The sequence below is a fragment of the Olea europaea genome, unplaced genomic scaffold, assembly GCF_002742605.1.
Source record: "Olea europaea var. sylvestris unplaced genomic scaffold, O_europaea_v1 scaffold2107, whole genome shotgun sequence".
In the NCBI taxonomy this organism is placed as follows: Eukaryota; Viridiplantae; Streptophyta; class Magnoliopsida; order Lamiales; family Oleaceae; genus Olea; species Olea europaea.
This window is the reverse complement of record NW_019239015.1, coordinates 3,793-23,805: the sequence shown is the minus strand read 5'-3', so window position 1 is coordinate 23,805 and position 20,013 is coordinate 3,793. Positions and strand designations below refer to the sequence as shown.

Sequence of the window (20,013 nt, the reverse complement as noted above, 5' to 3'; positions counted from 1 at the left end):
TTGTTGTTGCTTGAATATTTTATATTCAATTGAATATAATAAATAAAAAGGATTTTTGTTTTCAAATCAAATAAATCATTATTTATCTATAATTCGTTGGAACAAAAAAAGGGGCCCGGCTAGGTACTGACCAGGCCAGGCCATCAGAATAAGAAGGGCCTTTCGAACAAAATCAACACAAAGATGTCTTCTTTTTTTTTTTTTTTTTTTTTTTTAAAGGCTCGTGGGCCGGCTCGGGCCCGGCCCATCCTCCCAAAATGGAGCTTAGCTCGAGCCTCGAGCGAGGCCGAAGAGTCGAAAGGCCGTCCCTACCCAAATTTCACTGAATCACATTGAGATGATCCATTTTTCATACTAATCTCACAATCCCCAAATTTCCCACTCTAACCAATCTTCAAGGCACAGCAACATTCTCCTTCGTATTGGACGTTGTCGCTTCGTGTTCCTTTTTGTGCATCAACGTTGCAAGCGGTGATGGCTCACCTCCGTGTTAGGGATTTTTCTGCTTTGTGCGCAACTATGGTGTGGTACGTTGGGAGAGATGGTGATTTTAGCAGGCCGCGTTGGTACGGTTGTTGATTAGAGGTAGAGATGGTGGGTGGTTTGTTGGAGTAGGATGTAGCGGCGATGTATGTGATGGTGGAGCTGCTGGTGGTGATGGCGACGACGACGACGACATGGATCTGGCGACGATTTTGTGTCACGGTGTAAGTGGATGTATTAACAATGGTGGCAACAGTCGAAGGTAGTTGTAGCAGTTGGTGATGGCAGCGACGATGGTGGTGGTGTTGTGGTGCTTGGCGACGGACGCAGGGTGAGGGTCGTCACACGTGACGGTGGTGGTAGTGGCAGTGTTGGTGCGGTGCGTGACACACCATCTAGTTTGCGTAACCAATTATTTAATTATCTGTGACCAAATATTAAACCGTGATTTTAAAATTTGATAACTTGTGACTGAAATATAATAAATTTGAAAATCTGTGACTAATAAATAAACTGTGACCTATAAAAAAATTTATTTGTCACCACGAAATAATCTATGACTAATTAATTTGATAATATATGACCAATAAATAAATTGTGATATATAATTATGAATCTATGATCATTAATTGTATAACTACGATTTTATTATATTTATCTATTAAATATTTTTAATTAATTATATATATACCTTAAATTTAAATTTTTAAACTATGCACCTGACTTTTGAAGTGGTGTAAACTATATGCCTAGGTTTTGATTTTTTTTCCCTTGAAATTTATTTTATTTTTTATTGTGCATGATTAAGTAAATTTTCAACAGATCCCTTAAAAATGGTGCTTGCTCTAATACCAATTAACAACCACTGCTGGATAGAATTTACATATAAAGCCGACTTGTAAGAATGAACTATTCAGCATACTTATAAATCCAAATCTACAAAACAACATGACAGGCGAATTTTTAAGCAAGTAGAATACAATACACTCACATGGAACACCGAAGAGAGGTGCATTGTTTTCTATGCAAACAAGAAAACTAATTATAACGTGCAAGATGCAAATTCCTGTAAATAGAAGCTGGTGACAGTAGCATTTTCCTATTTTGTCCAACAGGGACAGTGTCCATGTAATGCTGCTCACCTTTACAGCTAATGAAGCCGGATCCGGATCGGACCGGGTGGCCCAACTTCTAAATGCGTAATGTCTTTCAATTCGTTTAAAATGTTGTACTTTCTGCTTTGTTGTTCACACGTTTACAAAGTAATCATAGCCCGATGGAAAAAAATATATATATTCTTAAACATTGATTTGACATTATCTCAATTACAAATACTTCAATTAAATAATATTATACGTAAATTCAAAATATGTCCTTATTTTTTAAAAACGTATTATTCATCAATTTACTATTTCAAAATATATTCTTTTAAAAATAATGTAGCTCAAACACAGAAAATTACGATACTTGTCCCCTAACCTTTAATGCTTGTAGTAATTTTATCCTCTAAATTGGTCTCTTTCGTTTCAATTTCGTTGTACAAATGGTTCTTGTAAGACATTTTTAGCTCCTCTTCTATTAAGACTAATAGTGTAAATAATGATATTAAATTGCTCTTTTAAAGATTATGAGATCAAATTGTAAACGAGATAATCTGGTCATAATAAATATGTGTAAATTTATTTGTTGTATTTGAACTTTTTGCAAGATTTCAATTGGATCATTAAATTTTAATTGATTTTATGGGGTCATTGAGCTTTAATTTAGTTTTAATTGGATTGTTGAACTTCAATTAAATTTTAAATTTGACCACTCTGTCGCCTGACGCCTTTCAAATCAATGAAAATTAATTAATTGAATCGTCACGTATCATCCATGTAATCCCGACGTGCCATTATTACTATACCACATGAAGAAGCGTTTATATTATGCATTTTACCCTTTTAATCTAAGCACATTGTTCTTAACCTTCAATTGTTAGTTTTGTTTCTAGGTGCTGCGTAGTAATTTCGTAAAAGATCATATGGGTTAACAAGTAACAACTAAGCAATTTTATTCATTTTGGGGACGAAGGTGACGAAATACGACATTGTGGTGAAAGTTGAAATTGAATTAAAGTTTAGTGAACCAATTGAGACATTAAAATTTAGAGGCTCAATCGAAAATCTTTGTTAAAGCTCAGAGAACACATATGAAATTTACACTATTATTAGACTATAATTTTTCCTTGTTGCATCATATTTTAATTGCACTCAAGATCCTCACAGTTTGTCATTATAGTAATTATGTCTTTAACTTTATTGTTGAGTTTTTTTTATCTTCAATCTTTCATTAATTAGAAATTTAGAATATATCATCTATGCTAAGATTTTTGTTCAAAAAGTTCATTTGGAGAGCGTATAAAAACTTATTTGCCTAATATATTTAAAATTATTAAATATAAAAGTACGATAAAATATTTTGCTATTTCCAAATTTTTTTCAAATAGGTTATTTTGATATAAATTATCATAACAATGAGATATGCTAACAAATGAAAGTTTGACGATAAAAATTAGACAAAGAAAATGTTAAAGAACATAAATGGTACAACATGAAAAGATTGAGAGCCTTGAATATAATTAAAATAGTAGAAATTATGGCATCAAACTATCAATATACCCACCTAATCTATAATCCTATATTTGGACGGAAATGCCCCTATCCACAGCTTCACCAGTCACAAATGAGACAGCGAACCTTCCAATGCTCACACATTAGTCACAGCACACTGCAAAAGCGTGTATCTTCTCATTCTTTTTCAATCGAGTTAACTTAATGAATGATCACCAAACTTTATTATATGTTACTAACTGCTCATCGATCTTTTAAAAGTTACTTGTTGCTCATTGAATTTTACTATAAGTTATTATTTACTCATCGAAATTTACAAGATTACTTATTGCTCACTTAAATTTGAATATAAGTACTCATTGCTCATTAAATTTTGCAATAGGTAACACTCATGGAAATAATATAACTAATTAATGGATAACTTTATTTAAATTTGGATTAGCAATAAGTAATTTTTAAATTTTGATGAGCAAATAATAATTTATACCAAAATTTAATGAGTAAAGAGTTACATTTTAAATTTCGGTGATGAAATAGTAACTTATAACAAAGTTTTGTGATCATTAATTAAATTAACTCTTTTTCAATCAGTTCCTGTCTCAATAGTTCTGCAGCATATCTTTTACTATTCTCTATTCTGTATTATTTCCATTTTCAATGGCTTGTTCAATTTCAGTTCAAACCCTTTTACTTACTCCCAAACTACATTCACCTTCTTCCAATTTTTTTCCAGTTCTTGAAATTAACAAAAACGATAAATTTCGAAATAGAAAGAGGAAAGTTATCAAAAGATGCAGAGCAATGGTTCAGCAGACTGTACAAGGACCTTCGGCTGCTTATGCTAAGGAAATGGAAAGGCTCTCTGCTAAAGAATCTCTTCTTCTCGCTGTGAGTTTCTTCAGACTCTTTTTTTCCTGGAAATTCCTAATTTTATATTATTAATTATGGGCTTCTCATTTCTGTAATTTTTTAAGGGAAAATTTGGGTCTGGTTTCTGTATTTATTTATTTTTTGCTGTATTTTTCTTAATAAATGCGTATCTATAATCCTGTGCTCTGTGTTCATTATTCAATTTTGAAAGATAAATGTTTTTTTTCCTTTTTTCGATGTAATTTGCCTAAAAGTTCAATCTGATAGTATGGCGTACAATTAGATTTCTCCTTAATCTTTTAATAAATTTAGGAATATAGTACTGAGAAATAACTCTCTTCATCATGCTGAGAATCCGAAGTTTGATATTTTTGAGGAAATAAATTGTGTTAATTATCTTCATTTTCCTTGATGACTAATGGACAAAGTAATGTATTATTTAACTAACCATAGTATGTATTTCAGTTCAAAGATGCTGGGGGATTTGAAGCTTTAATCACAGGAAAAACAACAGAGTTGCAATGCATTGACGTGAATGAAAGAATTGTTAGCCTTGAACGACTCAATCCAACGCCTCGACCAACAACGTAATGTGTTTATTCTTTCAAAGTTAAGTCGGTGTATAACAGCTTCTACAGAAGATTTTCATTTCGTGCTTTCAGCTCTTCAGGTCTCCTTATCTAGAAGGTCAGTGGAATTTTGAGTGGTTTGGATCGAGAAGCCCAGGGTTCCTTGCGGCTCGCTTTTTGTTTGAGTAAGTTTTTATCTTGTTTTATGTTTGTTTTACAGTGATTACAAAAAATAAATTTTGATTCATTTTTAAGTGTTATTTGATTGGTCTCCCTCCTAATACAACTGAGAATTCTCCTCTCACTAGAACTAACTGGAGGGAAAGTAGATATAGGTTAGTATATTGGAGAAGAGCAACAGACTTCTTCAAAAATAATCAACTGACTAAATATAAGGCGAAGAAGATAAGTAGCAAAATAATCTGCAGCTAGAGAACGCAATTTCTTGTTTCCCGACCTTCCCCTTCTGAATTGAAATTGTAAGACTCCTGTTATGTTATAATATTGATGCAACTCTCGGTTTTTTGCAGGAGGTTTCCTTCAGCATTGGCAAACTTATCAAAATTGGATGTGATGATCAAGGATGAATATGCAAATATTGCTGCAAATATGAAATTATTGAACTTGGTAATAGATTTCTTTTCCAATGGACCTTTACATATTTTGTTACTTATGGACATGAACCCTTTCCTTAATATAAGACGATCGAATAATTTTTGAGGAATTTTTACCACCCTGTTATTTTGGTTTCTGGGTTGCCTGTTTCACTGTGAGAACAGGCATAACAAACCTTTTAGTGCTAAGAAGTAAGAACAAATGTTCCTTTTTCCTCTTTCAAGAGAAGATAAGCCATTATCATATTTTGTATCTGTGGGATGAGACATAAATACATACCGATAAAGGGGGACGAGTTGATTCAGAGACATAACTGTAAATAAGCCGTCAGAATAGCATCAAATGATTTGTAAACAATATAAACTCTAAATTATGGCATGATGGACGGTTTTATATGTGTTTAAACCTGATTCATCGATGAGATAAAAACTAGTGATAACAACCTTGGTACTATAATGAGCATCAAAATTATTTTGTTTAGCATTTTTTTTCGTCTTTTTCTAGATTTCCCAAGGTTCTTTCCCTAACCACTAACGTCCCCTTCCCCATCCAGAAGATAGTCGAATGGAGACAACAGTTTAAAATTTTAAACAGAGTGAGAGGAAGTGAAAAGGAGTGGACTTTTAACTTCATCACTGTCTCTAAATACATCATAATTCTTAGCAAGACTAAGAGTATAGAACCACATATTACTTTTTCTATATTTGACTGGTATCATGTTTTGCGTATATTAGCAAATATTCCTGTTGAAATGCAGATAGAAAGCAACTTTATTCTTTCCACCAGGTTATCTATTGAGGGGCCAATGCGAATGAAAGAGGAATATGTTGAAGGGATATTTGAATCTCCAAAAATTTACGAAGAAAACATACCTCAACAATTGAGAAGTGTTTTTGTTCAAGCAGCTAGCACAGTGCAACAACTTCCTGTTTCTATTAGGGACACTATGGCCAGTGGAGTCAAGATTCCTCTTGGTAAGCATTACTGATATCTGTGGCTTTCTATTTTTGTTCATTTGTAAGTGTAATTTTAAAAAAAGGTTAAACTTCTTCCATAGGCACAAGTCCGTGTATGTTTTAATTGTGTACTGCACATTGTTGTTGTTGTCATCATATCCACACACTTCAAATGTGCAAAAATCTTTTGATGTTGCTTTGTGACTTTTGGCAACATTACACGTCTGAGTGCCTCCTCCTGATGCGCAAGTCAGTCTATGTGGTGAATAGTTTCATATAGTAAAAATGAAAGTTTATGAAGTTTAAATAAGGTAACCAATAATTGTAATTTGTAAATACCGATAGATCTGGTCAAGGGAAAATTTTACAATAATTCATTCCTTAATTGCCGTACAATGTTACGGGAAGTTACAATATGAAGATGAGAAATTTTATTGTAACTTTACTTGAAGGAAATATATGGAATGTTGAGGATAAATGTTTTTCTAGTTTTGTGTCCTTGTTTATTAAACTTATTCTTAGTCACTCTTTTGACCTCAGGTGGAACATTTCAGAGGCTTTTTTTGATTTCTTATCTGGACGAAGAGATCCTGGTAAGTCTTAGCTGTCGTTATCAACAATTTAGCAGTTTAAAAGGTATCTTTTGATACCGTTAGAATCGTAAAAATGTGCGTATAATACTATTTTATCGGGTTCATAGTTGTAAATCCCGACTTTTTGGAGATCCGTTGATGCTTCAAAGACAAGTTGTGGATAGCTATTTCATGCTTTGGATATTAGGCCTTTGTTTAAGCCCCATTATTTTTATCAAAATACATTCTTCGACAGTGATTTGATCACATTTCAACCACACATTCTTCATTAAAATAATATTACACGTAAATTTAAAATTTTTCTTTATTTTTTAACTACACATTTTCAAAAATGCAATTTTTATTTTTTTGTCAAGAATGGGGCTCAAACAAGGGCTAGAGGACATGAAAGTGATATACTGTATTTTTTGCTATCGAATCGAGGAAAACAAGCACTTTGAGGAAAATAGTATGTCTCTCGAATTTCTCTGTCAGACTTTTGAAAATCTAAAAAGAAGATTTTCTATCCTTAGCCAAATCTTTACTGAATCAAAGGATCAACAGTCTGAAATCATGATTTAAACTCTCATTCCTGTTAGAACATGATGCATTCATCTTTCTCATGGCATTTAATGATATTTGGGCTCCTCCCTGAATGCAGATAATAAGGGATACTGCTGGAGTACCTGAAGTCCTTACAAGATTAGATGCCGCACCATTGCCCTTGGCGGATACAATAACAGAATATGAAAGTTGAAGGCGTTTAAATTGCATTGAGGAGTATAATCACAATTATCTCGACCACCTTGACTAAGGGGAGAAAAACACTGCTGCTCTGGCTTTCCCTTTTTCGTTTTCCTCCATTTTTGTTTCCCTCTTGTTTCTGTAATAATACAAATTGACTGATTTATTCTATCTTTGAAAGAATTTGTAAAACTTTCCATTTTTATAAATGCCATTCGCATAGACTTGGGAGTAGTTGATTTTGCTTGTTTGATAGGATGGATTGAATTTTATTTTACTAAAACTAATAAAGAAGAAAAATAAGTTAAAATTTTGTTAATGGTACATTCCAGTTCACTACATATCCTGGATGTGTTTTATGTTTATTATTTTCCCATGATATATTTTCATTGTTAGGTTGGTTGACCCTGTAAAATGCAAATAGGAAGTTATCAAATATTGATAAAGCTAATTGTATTTTTATTATAATGAATAAATAGTGTTTGGGATGGTTTCAATGCCTCCCTATCATGGAAGGGAATTATGATTAAATTTGTTTAAAGCTGAGTTCTTAATTTAAGCCTTTGTCAACACTGTTGGATTAATATATTTAATCATATAATTAGGCTTCAGATGCCAAGCACAATGAATTGCTAATTATGAATGGATACTTGACTTCGTGCCTGTATTTTTGTATATGTAGGTGAATGCATCTATTCTTTTCAGTCGCGTTGACTTGGCTGTCATATACAATACAACTATGTTCCTTCTGTACTTAAATAATTAAGTGCAAGAAATAGGATTTAATGAGGTATAAAGTTGATGTATAGCACCACTTGAATACGAGGACGGTCTATCTCGTAAAAGACTTTCGATGAAAGATCCAAAAAGCAGTTGAGGAGGATTCATGTATCAGCCTCTCCTGCTTCCTGCAATTTTTGGGAGGAATAAATCTATTTGTACCGATAAATTGAACACATATCAGCACCTAATTGGCTGTTTTAACTTTGATTTTTGTCCCAACTCCAATGAAATGTTGTCATTTGGCATTATGTATATCTATTTGGCTAATTTGTCTATACATTTAACATCGTTGTTTTGAGAGAATTCATTGTATCACACCACCAGTTGGTAACATAAATCGAGATCTAATGATTGACTTCTGAGACTAATCGAATGATGAAGTACTTAACTGCGCCTTCCCTACTAGATGCAGCTTTTGAGAGAATTGGTTGCGTTACTATCAAATATTTCAAGTATCACAGTTTTTTTAATGGATAATTATAAATAATCGAGAGGTAGGGTCTATAACGAAGGGCTAAGGATATGCACGAGTTTGGATACACTGGAGCGGGCAACCTGTGAATTAGCCTTGTTTTAATGTTGTAAGGCAAGAACGCCATTGTTATGCCCCCCGTTTGATTTTGTTAAAAAAATAACATATTTTTAGTAAATTTTGATGAAATTGTGGTTGAAAAGTTGATAAAAATTGTGGTTCCATGAAACGTGTGGATTACAGAGCGGGCCTCGCCAGAAGGATTTCCTTGGACTCTCTGGCTGTAAGTAATCTCAACGGCCAAAGCCTGCATGGTTTTTAGCTCTGGCAGGCAAGATGGTAATAAAAAGATGGCTTCCGGCATAATTCCAACTATATACCACGTCAAACAATTTTTGTCTGTGTGATTTTAAACATTTAAATTAGTCGAATTTGAGCTTTTGTCTCTCATGATAATTTGATTCGTCTCGCCAGATTGATAGTCAATTATTTGTCTGTGTAAAGAGAACTACATTCTTGTTTTGTCTGAGTGGCTGTGAGAGAGAGAGAGAGAGAGAGAGAGAGATTGACTATAGTCTATAGCAAAAACTATATCAGACAATATATAGAAACAAAACCGACGTGCAAAATCCAAGTGAAAGAAGATGGAGAAAAACTAATGTAAATAATTCAGTTGCTTAGAAAATCCAAATGGAGCAACGACAAAATAAATCAACTAAAACAGAAAACTGGTAACCATCAAATGCAAATGAGAATTGGATATATACTCGATATAACTTGAACCAAGTAAATTTTAAATATTTACAAGAAGATGGAGAATTGATCTGATTCTAAAACTTAAAAGATTAATTAAAGATTGAATAATTAATCCACACCATTCCAATCTTAGGCAAGTTGGGATTCTCCATAGGCATCCATTTGAAGACCTTCCAATGGAAACTGATTAACCTCTTGCATGAACCCCTCAAATTCTGATAAACCACTCAAGAAACCACCTCCTGAATTTGCACTTCTCCAAATTTCTTCTTCACCTTTTATTCTCTCTCTAAATCCTGGTGCATTAAATCCACTTCTGATGGCTAGTTCAGCTGTATTGGGAGCCATAGGCAAAATTCTTGGATTCTTATTGCTTGGAATTTTTCTGGGTTTTTTTCTGTTTGTGGGCTTTCCAGTGAGTCTTTGCACCAGTTCTCTGAAGTTTTCAGCATCAGTCTTGATGATCTCTGGTGCAAATACGTGAATTATGCGAATTTTCGGCTTCATGGCTTTAGATATTGTTTGAGAATGGTTGTGCAGGGCTAGTGCTGGTGGAGTCATGTTTGAGGTTGAGGCAAAAGTTTGTTTTTCCATGGCCCCTTTAATCTAACTATGAACACACACGTTTGTATGCAAATTTAATACACAGAGAAAGTAGGGGGAATTTGATGGAAAGTGTGGTCTTGGGAACAGAAGAGAGGAATGTTTATATATATAGCTGAGGCCTGAGGGGAATAGAACTTTGTTTGACAATTGAGAAAACTTCAAAAAGAAAATATTCAAGCTGTCTATTAAATTGGGGCAAGAATTTTATGAACCCTAATCTAATAATTATTATAGAAGAGTGACAATAAAGTATAGAACTCAATGCTTCAGGGTTATGTTACATGTACATTATAATGTAAGATTGTCCATAATGTACAAGTGACATAGTATTATTGAAGAGTTGAAAAACAATTTTTTCAACCTTCCAATCACGGAATTCCACATCTATATTATGGACACCATTATGGATACGATAATGTTCATGTAAAATTATCCAATGTTTCATGTCCAATTTTGTGTCTATAAACAAAGACAATTCCCTGTGAAGATCGAGCACTAGATGTGTGTTCATCAAAACGCAGAAGGAAAAGAATTGATCTCGCTTGTAATATAAGCAAGTTCTTATTTGGTATGACACAGGGAAAATTATCCAAAATCATGTTAAGATTAAGGGCATTGTTTAATTTGCTAAATGGAATAAAATTAAGTAAGAAATATAAATAAAAACGATGTTCATTGTCTTGTCAATATACGTGAAATATATTTGGCCTGCCCCTCTTAAATTTGATTAATAAATTACTTATGTATCTCACTCTGTTTTTATTTATAAGAAATTTACTTATTTTTTCCATTTGTCTTCTTGCAATTATCTTAATTTGATACGGAATTCCACAGCCGGTGGTACGGTTTTTGATCAGTAATGGAGCCATCGTAATCCCAACAATCAAATCTCATTGCTCGTTTGTGATTAGTTGTTTATACGGTAATTAGCACAAAATGTCTTTATCTTTTATGATTTTTGTGGAAAACATCCCTACTGTTCGTTTTTTGGCGCATTTCATCATTATCTTTTCTTGTGCAAAACATATTTTTCATCATTTTTTTCAATAAAAAACTTTAAAATGACTAATATACCATTCTATTTAAATAAAAAAATACAAAACTAAATGCAACCGTAATTCCAAATAAAAAAATAAAAAAATTCTCCACCTCCACCTCCTCTTTTGAACTTTTTTAAAAATTGGAACTATGATTGCAATTAATTCTGTATTTTTTTTTAAATAGAAGGGTATATTAGTCATTTTAGAACTTTTATTGAGAAAATTGATGAAAATGATATTTTCCACAAGAAAAGGTAAAGGTATGGATGAAATGCACCAAAAAACGAAAGGTAGAAACGTTTTTCACAAAAATTATGAAAGGTAGGAACATTTTGTATTAATTACCCTTGTTTATAAGTTTAGCCCCTATTTGTCATCTTTTAATAAATTAAATTGTTTGCTATAATAACATTTTTCATCACACATTCACACAATAAAATATTCTATACACAAACTAATAAAATTTCTTTAAATTTTAATCACACATTCACTAAAAAATACCATTCAGAATTCTATAATTTCTCCCATAATAAGAGACATACATGCTCTTAATAAATTAAAAATAAATAACAGATAAATTAGTAGATTTGGTGAGCTCTACATAATGTGTAGTTTAAAAATCAAAATATAATAAACTTAAATTTTAAATTAAAAAATTTCCAATACACACATAATTAATTTTTCTTTTAGTTGGAATAACAATTATTTTCTAATTTATATTGTACTTACATATTTATTTGTTTGGCTCTGATAGGGGATACTTAAGCCTATATTCATTTTGAATACATTAAGCGCCTATTTGAGCCTCCTTTTTGTCAAAGAATACATTTTGGAATAATTGATTAATAAATAATGTGTAGAGGTAATTTATAATTTACATTTCAAAATCAAAAAGTAATTTTAACCATATATTTCTTAAGATTCATAAATACTAACTATTTATTCCCAACTCATTTATATCACATTATAATTTTAGTAATTTATAACTTTACACCCATCATTTTAGTACAAACTTTAAATAAATACATAAACGTGTTTTATTTTTTACTATTAAAGTTTCTAACATACCCTGAAGAAAGATAATAACCGTCGGATCAGTACCCATCCTGCGTGACGTGATCAGAAATTCGTAAAGATGCACACGAGCCTCGNAAAAATCCCCGAGGCCAAGCGCCAGAAGCATGAAGCTAAAGCAAGCAGAACCACCAGCTACTCAACTGGAACTCATGGTGGCGATGCATCCACAGTGGTACTGGACGCACCACCATCAGCACCGACTATACCAGTACTGTTGGGACAAAATATCCATCTCATGGTGTGGTGGGGTCCACATACTCTCCCGGTACAAACACTGGGGGGACGAGTTTAGGAACTCCAATGTTCCCAGGTGTACCAATGCTGGTTATCAACATCGTTATACCAATACCCAATACCTATTTGACTAATATAGATGTACATCTTACTTTACATTATGGTTGACATTCCTCTTAAGTGGCACAATCTAGACAGTAATATGAAAGTGAGTTGTGGAAATCAAAAGAATTGATGGTGCCATGTGTAAAGAAAAATAAAATTTCTCACACACTTTGCTCTCGTGTTTACAGTAATAGCCCTAAACTCGCCTTCCTACCTAAAATCTTTACAAATCATGGTGTCACTTCACACCTTGTGGCTTAAGTTATATGCATCCAATATATCACAATGGCAAGCTTCAACATAAATGTCCATTTAGTCACTAATAAGTTTAGAGCGGATTACATGCAAACTGCAGGCTTTCACTACACTGATAATACTAGCTTATATACAAGGATGAACTATAATTTAGACATTCATAATTTGGCAGCTCTCAGTTTTAAAATATTCTTCAACCAAAAAGCTATTTAACAAGAAGCATTCCTTGAAAGACAATGATGGTTGCATTCAGTTTCTGTTACCTTTTCACTGAAGCTTTCTCTTTCCCTTGCGAATTGCTGCCACCCCAGTTAAATCTCCACTTTGAGGAGAGTCTTCAACTACTGTGTGCTCCTGCATGACCAGACCTCGGTTCCTGCACAATTTTCTTATCGGGGTAGTAGGCAATGCTGCTTGAGCTTCTTCAAAAGATGGTTGAGTACTACTTGATATGTTTACTGTATTCCTGTGTGGCATTAATTCATCTCCCACCGCAACAGAGGACAGCATCAACTGATTAAACAGCAACAAGAAATTTATAAGAAACTCAAACTGAAATTATGACACTAAACTACATAATAAGACAATAAAATTTTGGATTCAGTAAAGTTAAGTACAAAGGTAAGGTCAAATATAACATTTCAAATGCAAATATAGACTATACAGTAGAAAACAAAATTATAGCAATATCTGAATTTTACAAAATAATGTGACATAATTGATGAATTTGAGTAGAACACAAGTAAAGAAGTGAAATTAAATTGCTACTAATTTATCTTTTTGCACCAAATAAAGGAATTCGGCATGTATGACTTCGAATGACCTCAAAACAAAGAGGCTAGTCATCAAAGTTTCCAGAATAAACAACTACAGACACTTTTTGGGTGCCTAACAGGAAAAACCTCGTCTGCTACTTTTCAAAGTACCTTCCAGTCTCTAAAGTCAAATCTGAATATAAAATGGCTGTATGAGACATCACCAGCTTGAACTGCATTGGCATCAGGAGCATTCTTTGGAGCTGAAAGAAATAATGACTCAAAGTTAAAAAGGAAACAAATGCCAGAAAGAAAAGAATCTACATGAATTATGCACAAAGAATCTTACTAACTATATGGCAGCCTTTCTCATCCACTTTTATTTCAGCCCGTCCATCTTTAACTAGAAATGATAGAGCAAATAAATTTTCCACGGTCTGTGCAAAGGAGTTCCTGTTTAATATTAAATTTTCAAGATGGACTCTCCTATTCTTCCTTAGGATATCAAACATTGTTGCCATATTTTTATCGGTGTCAGTTTTCTCCTCAGTAGCAGTTCCATCAAGCTGCAGAATTTAGAGGAAATGTCAGAAAAACAATTAATCTCTCTCATTTAAAGTAAAACTAAATTTGCAGGTGGAAGTAAGAATAACTGTCTAATTAAACTTCACTAAGTGCCTCTTTGACACCCTTTAATTTATTTTATGGTTTGCTACATGATCATTTTCAACAACACATTCATACAATAAAATATTCGACGCGTATACCCAAAACTTTTCCCTACATTTTAACTATACATTATCCTAAAAATTACTATTCAAAATTCTTTTTTCTACAATAATGGTTGTCAAACACGCTCTAAGTTTACAGTCAATGTGTATTCTTCCTTCCATCTAGAATGCAACTGCTTGAAGATCCAATCGAGAGCAGTTGTTTCTTTTCAAAAGAGAAAAATAGGTAATCACCGCACTTAAGAAATTAGAAGAAAGAAATGAGAATACAGAAATAAATATTCAAAACTACAGCATGCGTGTTGAATACTTATGCAGTAGGTATCAAGTTCATTTCGGGTCAATGTCGATGCATAATTCATTTTAGAAAGATTAGATTGATCATCAGTATTTCTCATTTCCAATCAACCACTTCATAACCAGCTTGAATGATAACTTGAAGGACTATAACAAGTTCACAGAGAAAAAAGGCAAATATATTTAACCTCTTCAGGCTGAGCTCTTTCCACTGGTTTTGAGCGCTTTCTAGGAACAACATTCTTGCGTTGTTTCAATTCAGTATTCATAGGTCCAAGCCTGTCAAAAATATATGGAAACATATGTATATTTCAATAATTTGAGGCAAAATATATTTGAAAACACACCTAGGAGAAAGGATAATAGCGAAGTTTACATCGTACGGCACCCATAAGCACTCCTGAACACATGAGAGACAGCTAGACCAATGTCTTTCCAACGTATTGAATTCCTGCCCTCATCTTGGCTACTACCCGGACCACCTTGTTGCCCGAAATCCCTAAGCAGACAAGTAACAAAATCTGAAGGGGTGACTCCTTCATTGGTATATGCTTTCACAGAGGTAACCAAGGTGTTTGTGATGTCAAACAGGGCTTCTGCATCTGCTACTTGTTCCCTTGGTTTTGTAACTGAACAGAGGATATAAAAAACATGAGTGCAAATTCAAAAAAGAGTACATTTACTTGAATGGACAAATAAGGTGCCAGCTTATCAAAAAGAAAATTAGAAATTCAAATTTTCTCATAAATAATTTTAAAAAGCATTCACCACTTTTCTTTCCTAAAACAGGAAGAGAATTGTGATTTAAACAAATGCAAAGTATTCATTATACCCGATAAAAAGGATTATATATTACAAACTTATTCCCATTATTCTTTTCTGCCAAGGAACGTAAATAGCTATGTATGGAAAACGTAATAAATTTTTTAAGATGACAGCAACTATGTTGGATTCTGACACTGTTGACTAGATAGCTGAATTTACTAGCAAACCAAATGGAACAAAAATTTAAGAAAAACCGAAATGTATCCTCAATTTTCTAATAGATTCGAATCACTGTAAGACGCACATTAACAAACCTTTAAAATTCATGTTATAAATATCAGCAAATAAGATCAACATTACCTAGCTGATGTAAGCTATCAACCTCTTCAATTATTGATTTGAACTTATCTGAATCAACGTTTGATATACAATCTTTCTCATCTGCATAACAAGAGAAAAAATCATCAATGGGAAGATATCAATTTAACAGCAGAAAATCAACCTTATCTGTTGATTTTTCAGTCTTAAAAAAATGCATAAAACGGTAGAAAAGCTCAATTTCTATAACGACGGTATCCCATTTTCACAGTAAACACCAAGGATTACCATGCAAAATCCTGAAAAATAAATGCAGAGTAACGTTTATCAAGGGCGAGAGGTTCTCACTTTGCAACCAGTAAACAAAAATATGATAAAGGTACTTCAACCATATGCTTAATTTGTGCAATGCGAGATTTCATCAATTTCTTCACAATAAATACAAAGTAATATAATTAAACAATTTCAAACAAAACAGAGACATTATGATCTCATCCGGATATTCAAACTAAGAGCTCCTAAAATTGAAAATACGAAAATAAACAGAGAAATCGCTAAAATCGTGGAAAATCAAATTACCGCTTATCCGATTCTTAACGGTAAGGTATTTCGACCGAAGGACTCTGCGTTGGATATTATTATCTTCGGCTCCCACAGAATCACAATTCTCGTTGGCACCTGATGCTTCGTGTATTTCTTGTGCACTGGTTCTGGTGCTCCTAGTACTGTTTCCTCGAGTGTCGATCAACTCCCGTTTTACCGTTCGCACCATTTTGTAATTGTTCCCGGCAAGAAAAATAGGAATTCCTGGCTACTTGATATGAAGTAAACAGGAAGGGGGAAATTCGAACAAAAACTGGGATGTGAAATTTTGAATTTTATATGGTTCGGGTAAAGATTTGGGGGGGATTTTATGGAGCGAAACCCTCAAATGTTTTTATTGTTTGAAAATTGGCAAAACTCAATCCGACGCGCTCTGCCCCCAAAAATTGTTGTGTTGGTGAGCATGGAAATATATCTTTATTATTCCGCCTTTTCTCTCGTGTTTGGCTAAACTTTAAAAACTATAAATTTGCTTATAAGTAAAATTTTCTGCTGTCATTTTAAAAGATTTTCATAACGTTCATTTGAAAAGGACGTTCGCAATTCTGATCATTTTAAAGATTTACTTAACGTCTTTTTCCTTGGCTTCTACTTTCGCAAAACGAATTTTGAAAAGCAATATTGAAAAAGTAAAGAATTAAGCCCCCGTTTGATATCTTAAAAATTTTGATTAAAATTTAAATCAAAATCAATAATTAATATTAATCGTGCCTCAGTTCGATATCGTTAAAATTTTTTATTAACATTTAAATCAAAATCAATAATTAATATTAATTATACATTTCAAACAACCCACGACTTTTTGATCATACATTAATTAACTTTTATCAAAATTTATTAAAATTTTGATTTTTAATTCTTTACGAAACAAAGGCTATCAATGTTGTCAAACTCGGCCTGACTAGTTCAACCCACAATTTTTCAACTATACATTAATTAACTTTTATCAAAATTTACCAAAATTTTGATTTTTAATTCTGTGCCAAATAGAGGCTATCAATGTTGTCAAACTCGGCCTAACTAGTTCAACCATGAACTGATAAATCGGTGACGATTTTGCAGATTTTGCCAATTTTATTTTAAAAATTTTTAACTTCATTAATGGGATCAAAACCTACAATTCAACCAGTGAACTGGTGGGGGTTCTACGGATTTTGCCAATTGTTATTTTAAAACATTTTAAGCTCATTAATCGGCTTTGTGAACTACAATCAAATGCTCATAAAGGAAAGTTGGATGACATGTTATAGATACGCTTCTCTTAAATAGTTTCATAAATTATTAATGTGGAATAGTGCTTTTTATAGATACAATTCTCTCAAATAGTTTTATAAACTTTTAAGGAAAGTACTACATGTATATAATTATCTACATAATGGTGTCCATAATTATACATGACACTGGATCCAATTTTTAATTCAAATTTCACACTTACACATCAACAACCGAATGATTGTCACATCGCATTATGAACATTATTATGTACAATAATTATGTACAAGTAGAATTTTTCAACTTTTAATATGGGATAGAGGTATGGTAAAAAAATGTAAAAATGTCCATCAAACCCACTTTTCATATGTCTAATTGAATCATAACTAACTAAATTGTAATGTCCATCTCCATCCTTTCATTTATTTAATTTTCAAATTAACTTAAATTAAACTTGATTATTAACAAATAATATTAACAGCCGGTTTGATTCACATTTTTTCAAAAATAAAAATAAAAAATTATTAAACAGTGATTTGACATTATTTCAACCACATATTCTTCAATAAAATAATATTACACACAAATCCAAATTTTTTTCTTATTTTTTAATCACACATTTTCCATCAATGTACTATTCAAAAATGCATTTTTATAAAAATAATGTGGCTCAGACAAGAGTTAAATATCATTTACGACAGGTTTAAACTATTTCAGTTTAACAAAGCAACTATTTTAACATATTGATTTTTATTTTTTGAAGTATCGAGACTAATTGTAAAATAATGAATCTAATTAATAAAGATAAATTTAGTTTGAAGAAGCTTATGTAGAGGCAACTATGGCAGGATTCGTTATCTTGGCAGGAAATCCCATCTCATTGGAGGCAGGAAAAAAAATCGACATCTTGAGGTCTTTTCATCGTATTTTATTGTTTGTGTATTTATTTATTTACTGCATCCGATTCGATCCCATTTGAACTTTTTGATACTTAACTATTCACCATTTTCGAGTCGATATCCCGGTTGATATCCAAAACATAATAACAGATCAATAGAAGTCATTGAAAATTTGAAAAGCTTAAATTGAATATTTTCACGACTTATAAAGACTTTTCATTGTCTATAAAAGTCTATGCCCTCGTTTGGTGGGAAGTTGAATACGAATTTCCAGTAGATTTTGTTACAAGTTGATAAATCCAATTCATGGTATTTTATTGTTTTTGTATTTATTTATTTATTGCATCAGATTTGATTCGTTTGAATTTTTTGACACTTGACCCTTCACCTTTTTCGAATCGATGTCCCGTTTGATATTCAAAACACAATAACATGTCAATAGAAGTCATTGAATATTTGAAAAGTTTGAATTGAATATTTTCACTACTAATAAAGGCTTTTCATTGTCTATAAAAGTCAATGCCCTAGTTTGGTGGAGAATTGAAATCGATTTTTCAATAGATTTTGTTAAAAGTCGATAAAGACGTTTCATGGTATTTTATTGTTCGTGTTTTATTTATTTATTTATTCCATCCGATTTGATCCCGTTTGAACTTTTTGACACTTGATCCTTCACTTTTTTCGAATCGATGTCCCCGTTGATATTCAAAACACAATAACATATAAGTCGAGGTCACTAAAAATTTGAAATGTTTGAATTGAATATTTTCACGACTTATAAAGACTTTTCGTTGTCTATAAAAGTCTATGCTCTCTTTTTGTGGGGAATTGAAGTTGAAATTTCAATAAATTTTGTTAACAGCCGATAAATGCGTTATTGAAAAGTTGTAGATCCCATTAAAAATGAGATTAAAAGTAATTGTCAACTTTAACTCAGACTAAAACCTAAATTTTAATTCATACAAATTGGAACTTTAATAAATACCCAAAAAATGAAAGAAATTTTAATTTCAAGTTTATAGATATTGAATTCATCCAAACTTCTTAACTCATAAAGTCAAAATTAAATCCCTTAATCTTTCTAGTTTCTACAGGCGAGTGGTTGAGTAGATTTTCTTGAAAATAGACTTTATGAAAAATTAGATTTTGAAGAATATGTGGTTAAAAAAAAAAAAATATATATATATATATATATATATATATATGAATCCTTGTATAAAATTATTTTATTTAAAAAAATCATATAATTAAAAATAAGTTTGAATAAAATTTATTTTCAAAAAATCTATATCAACGTGGAGCTACACCACTTTTCACATTTTTGTAAGTCATTTCACATTATTTTTATTTTTATTTTTCGTAAGCATATAATGAAGAACTTACATTATTATTAGATTTTTTCACGTTGTTGTAAGTTATTTCCAATGAAAAACTTACGATGTTGCCTAGGAACCATCCCTCGCAATCCTTAAGAAATTATGGCTACCCTTTGAACTTACAAGTTTTCCTGGGCAAAAAGCTGTATCTAAGGTTCGAATTCTTGAGCGAAGATAAGAAACTAATAGAAGCCAACAATGTTGCGATTAAATGAATTTTCACCTAGACCAAGGGCCTCCAAACTTCTCAACTTTTCTGTCAAAATTTGCTAAGAAATTCAACATTTCTCTCCTATTTTGTTTGAGAT

The 20,013-nt window shown here is 32.2% G+C and overlaps 3 protein-coding genes across 4 annotated transcripts in view; 1 reads left to right on the top strand and 2 right to left on the bottom strand.

The window, feature by feature from the left end:
• LOC111380210 (probable plastid-lipid-associated protein 13, chloroplastic) overlaps positions 1-7,671 on the top strand; it is a 14,731-nt gene extending 7,060 nt beyond the window's left edge. The window contains exons 1-7 of one of the 2 annotated variants that reach the window (XM_023003707.1): positions 3,713-3,983; positions 4,431-4,552; positions 4,636-4,719; positions 5,065-5,161; positions 5,907-6,123; positions 6,646-6,698; positions 7,339-7,671. In XM_023003707.1, coding sequence (XP_022859475.1) covers positions 3,753-3,983; positions 4,431-4,552; positions 4,636-4,719; positions 5,065-5,161; positions 5,907-6,123; positions 6,646-6,698; positions 7,339-7,434 — 900 coding nt within the window. In that variant the 5' untranslated portion in view covers positions 3,713-3,752 and the 3' untranslated portion in view covers positions 7,435-7,671. Of the gene's footprint in view, positions 1-3,712; positions 3,984-4,430; positions 4,553-4,635; positions 4,720-5,064; positions 5,162-5,906; positions 6,124-6,645; positions 6,699-7,338 lie in introns of those variants that run through there. The other variant, XM_023003708.1, reaches the window with a different exon arrangement.
• A 1,890-nt stretch (positions 7,672-9,561) lies between these two features.
• On the bottom strand, positions 9,562-9,993 carry LOC111380219 (VQ motif-containing protein 25-like). The gene has a single exon (XM_023003718.1). The coding sequence runs from the start codon at positions 9,991-9,993 to the stop codon at positions 9,562-9,564; it is 432 nt and encodes a 143-aa protein (XP_022859486.1).
• A 2,758-nt stretch (positions 9,994-12,751) lies between these two features.
• LOC111380212 (non-structural maintenance of chromosomes element 4 homolog A) lies at positions 12,752-16,616 on the bottom strand. The gene is made up of 7 exons (XM_023003711.1): positions 16,195-16,616; positions 15,658-15,738; positions 14,909-15,161; positions 14,721-14,811; positions 13,854-14,070; positions 13,676-13,767; positions 12,752-13,262 (listed from the first exon to the last, which is right to left on the bottom strand). Exons 1-7 carry the CDS (start codon positions 16,385-16,387, stop codon positions 13,017-13,019), a joined length of 1,173 nt encoding a protein of 390 aa, XP_022859479.1. The 5' UTR covers positions 16,388-16,616; the 3' UTR covers positions 12,752-13,016.
• Positions 16,617-20,013: the final 3,397 nt, after the last annotated feature.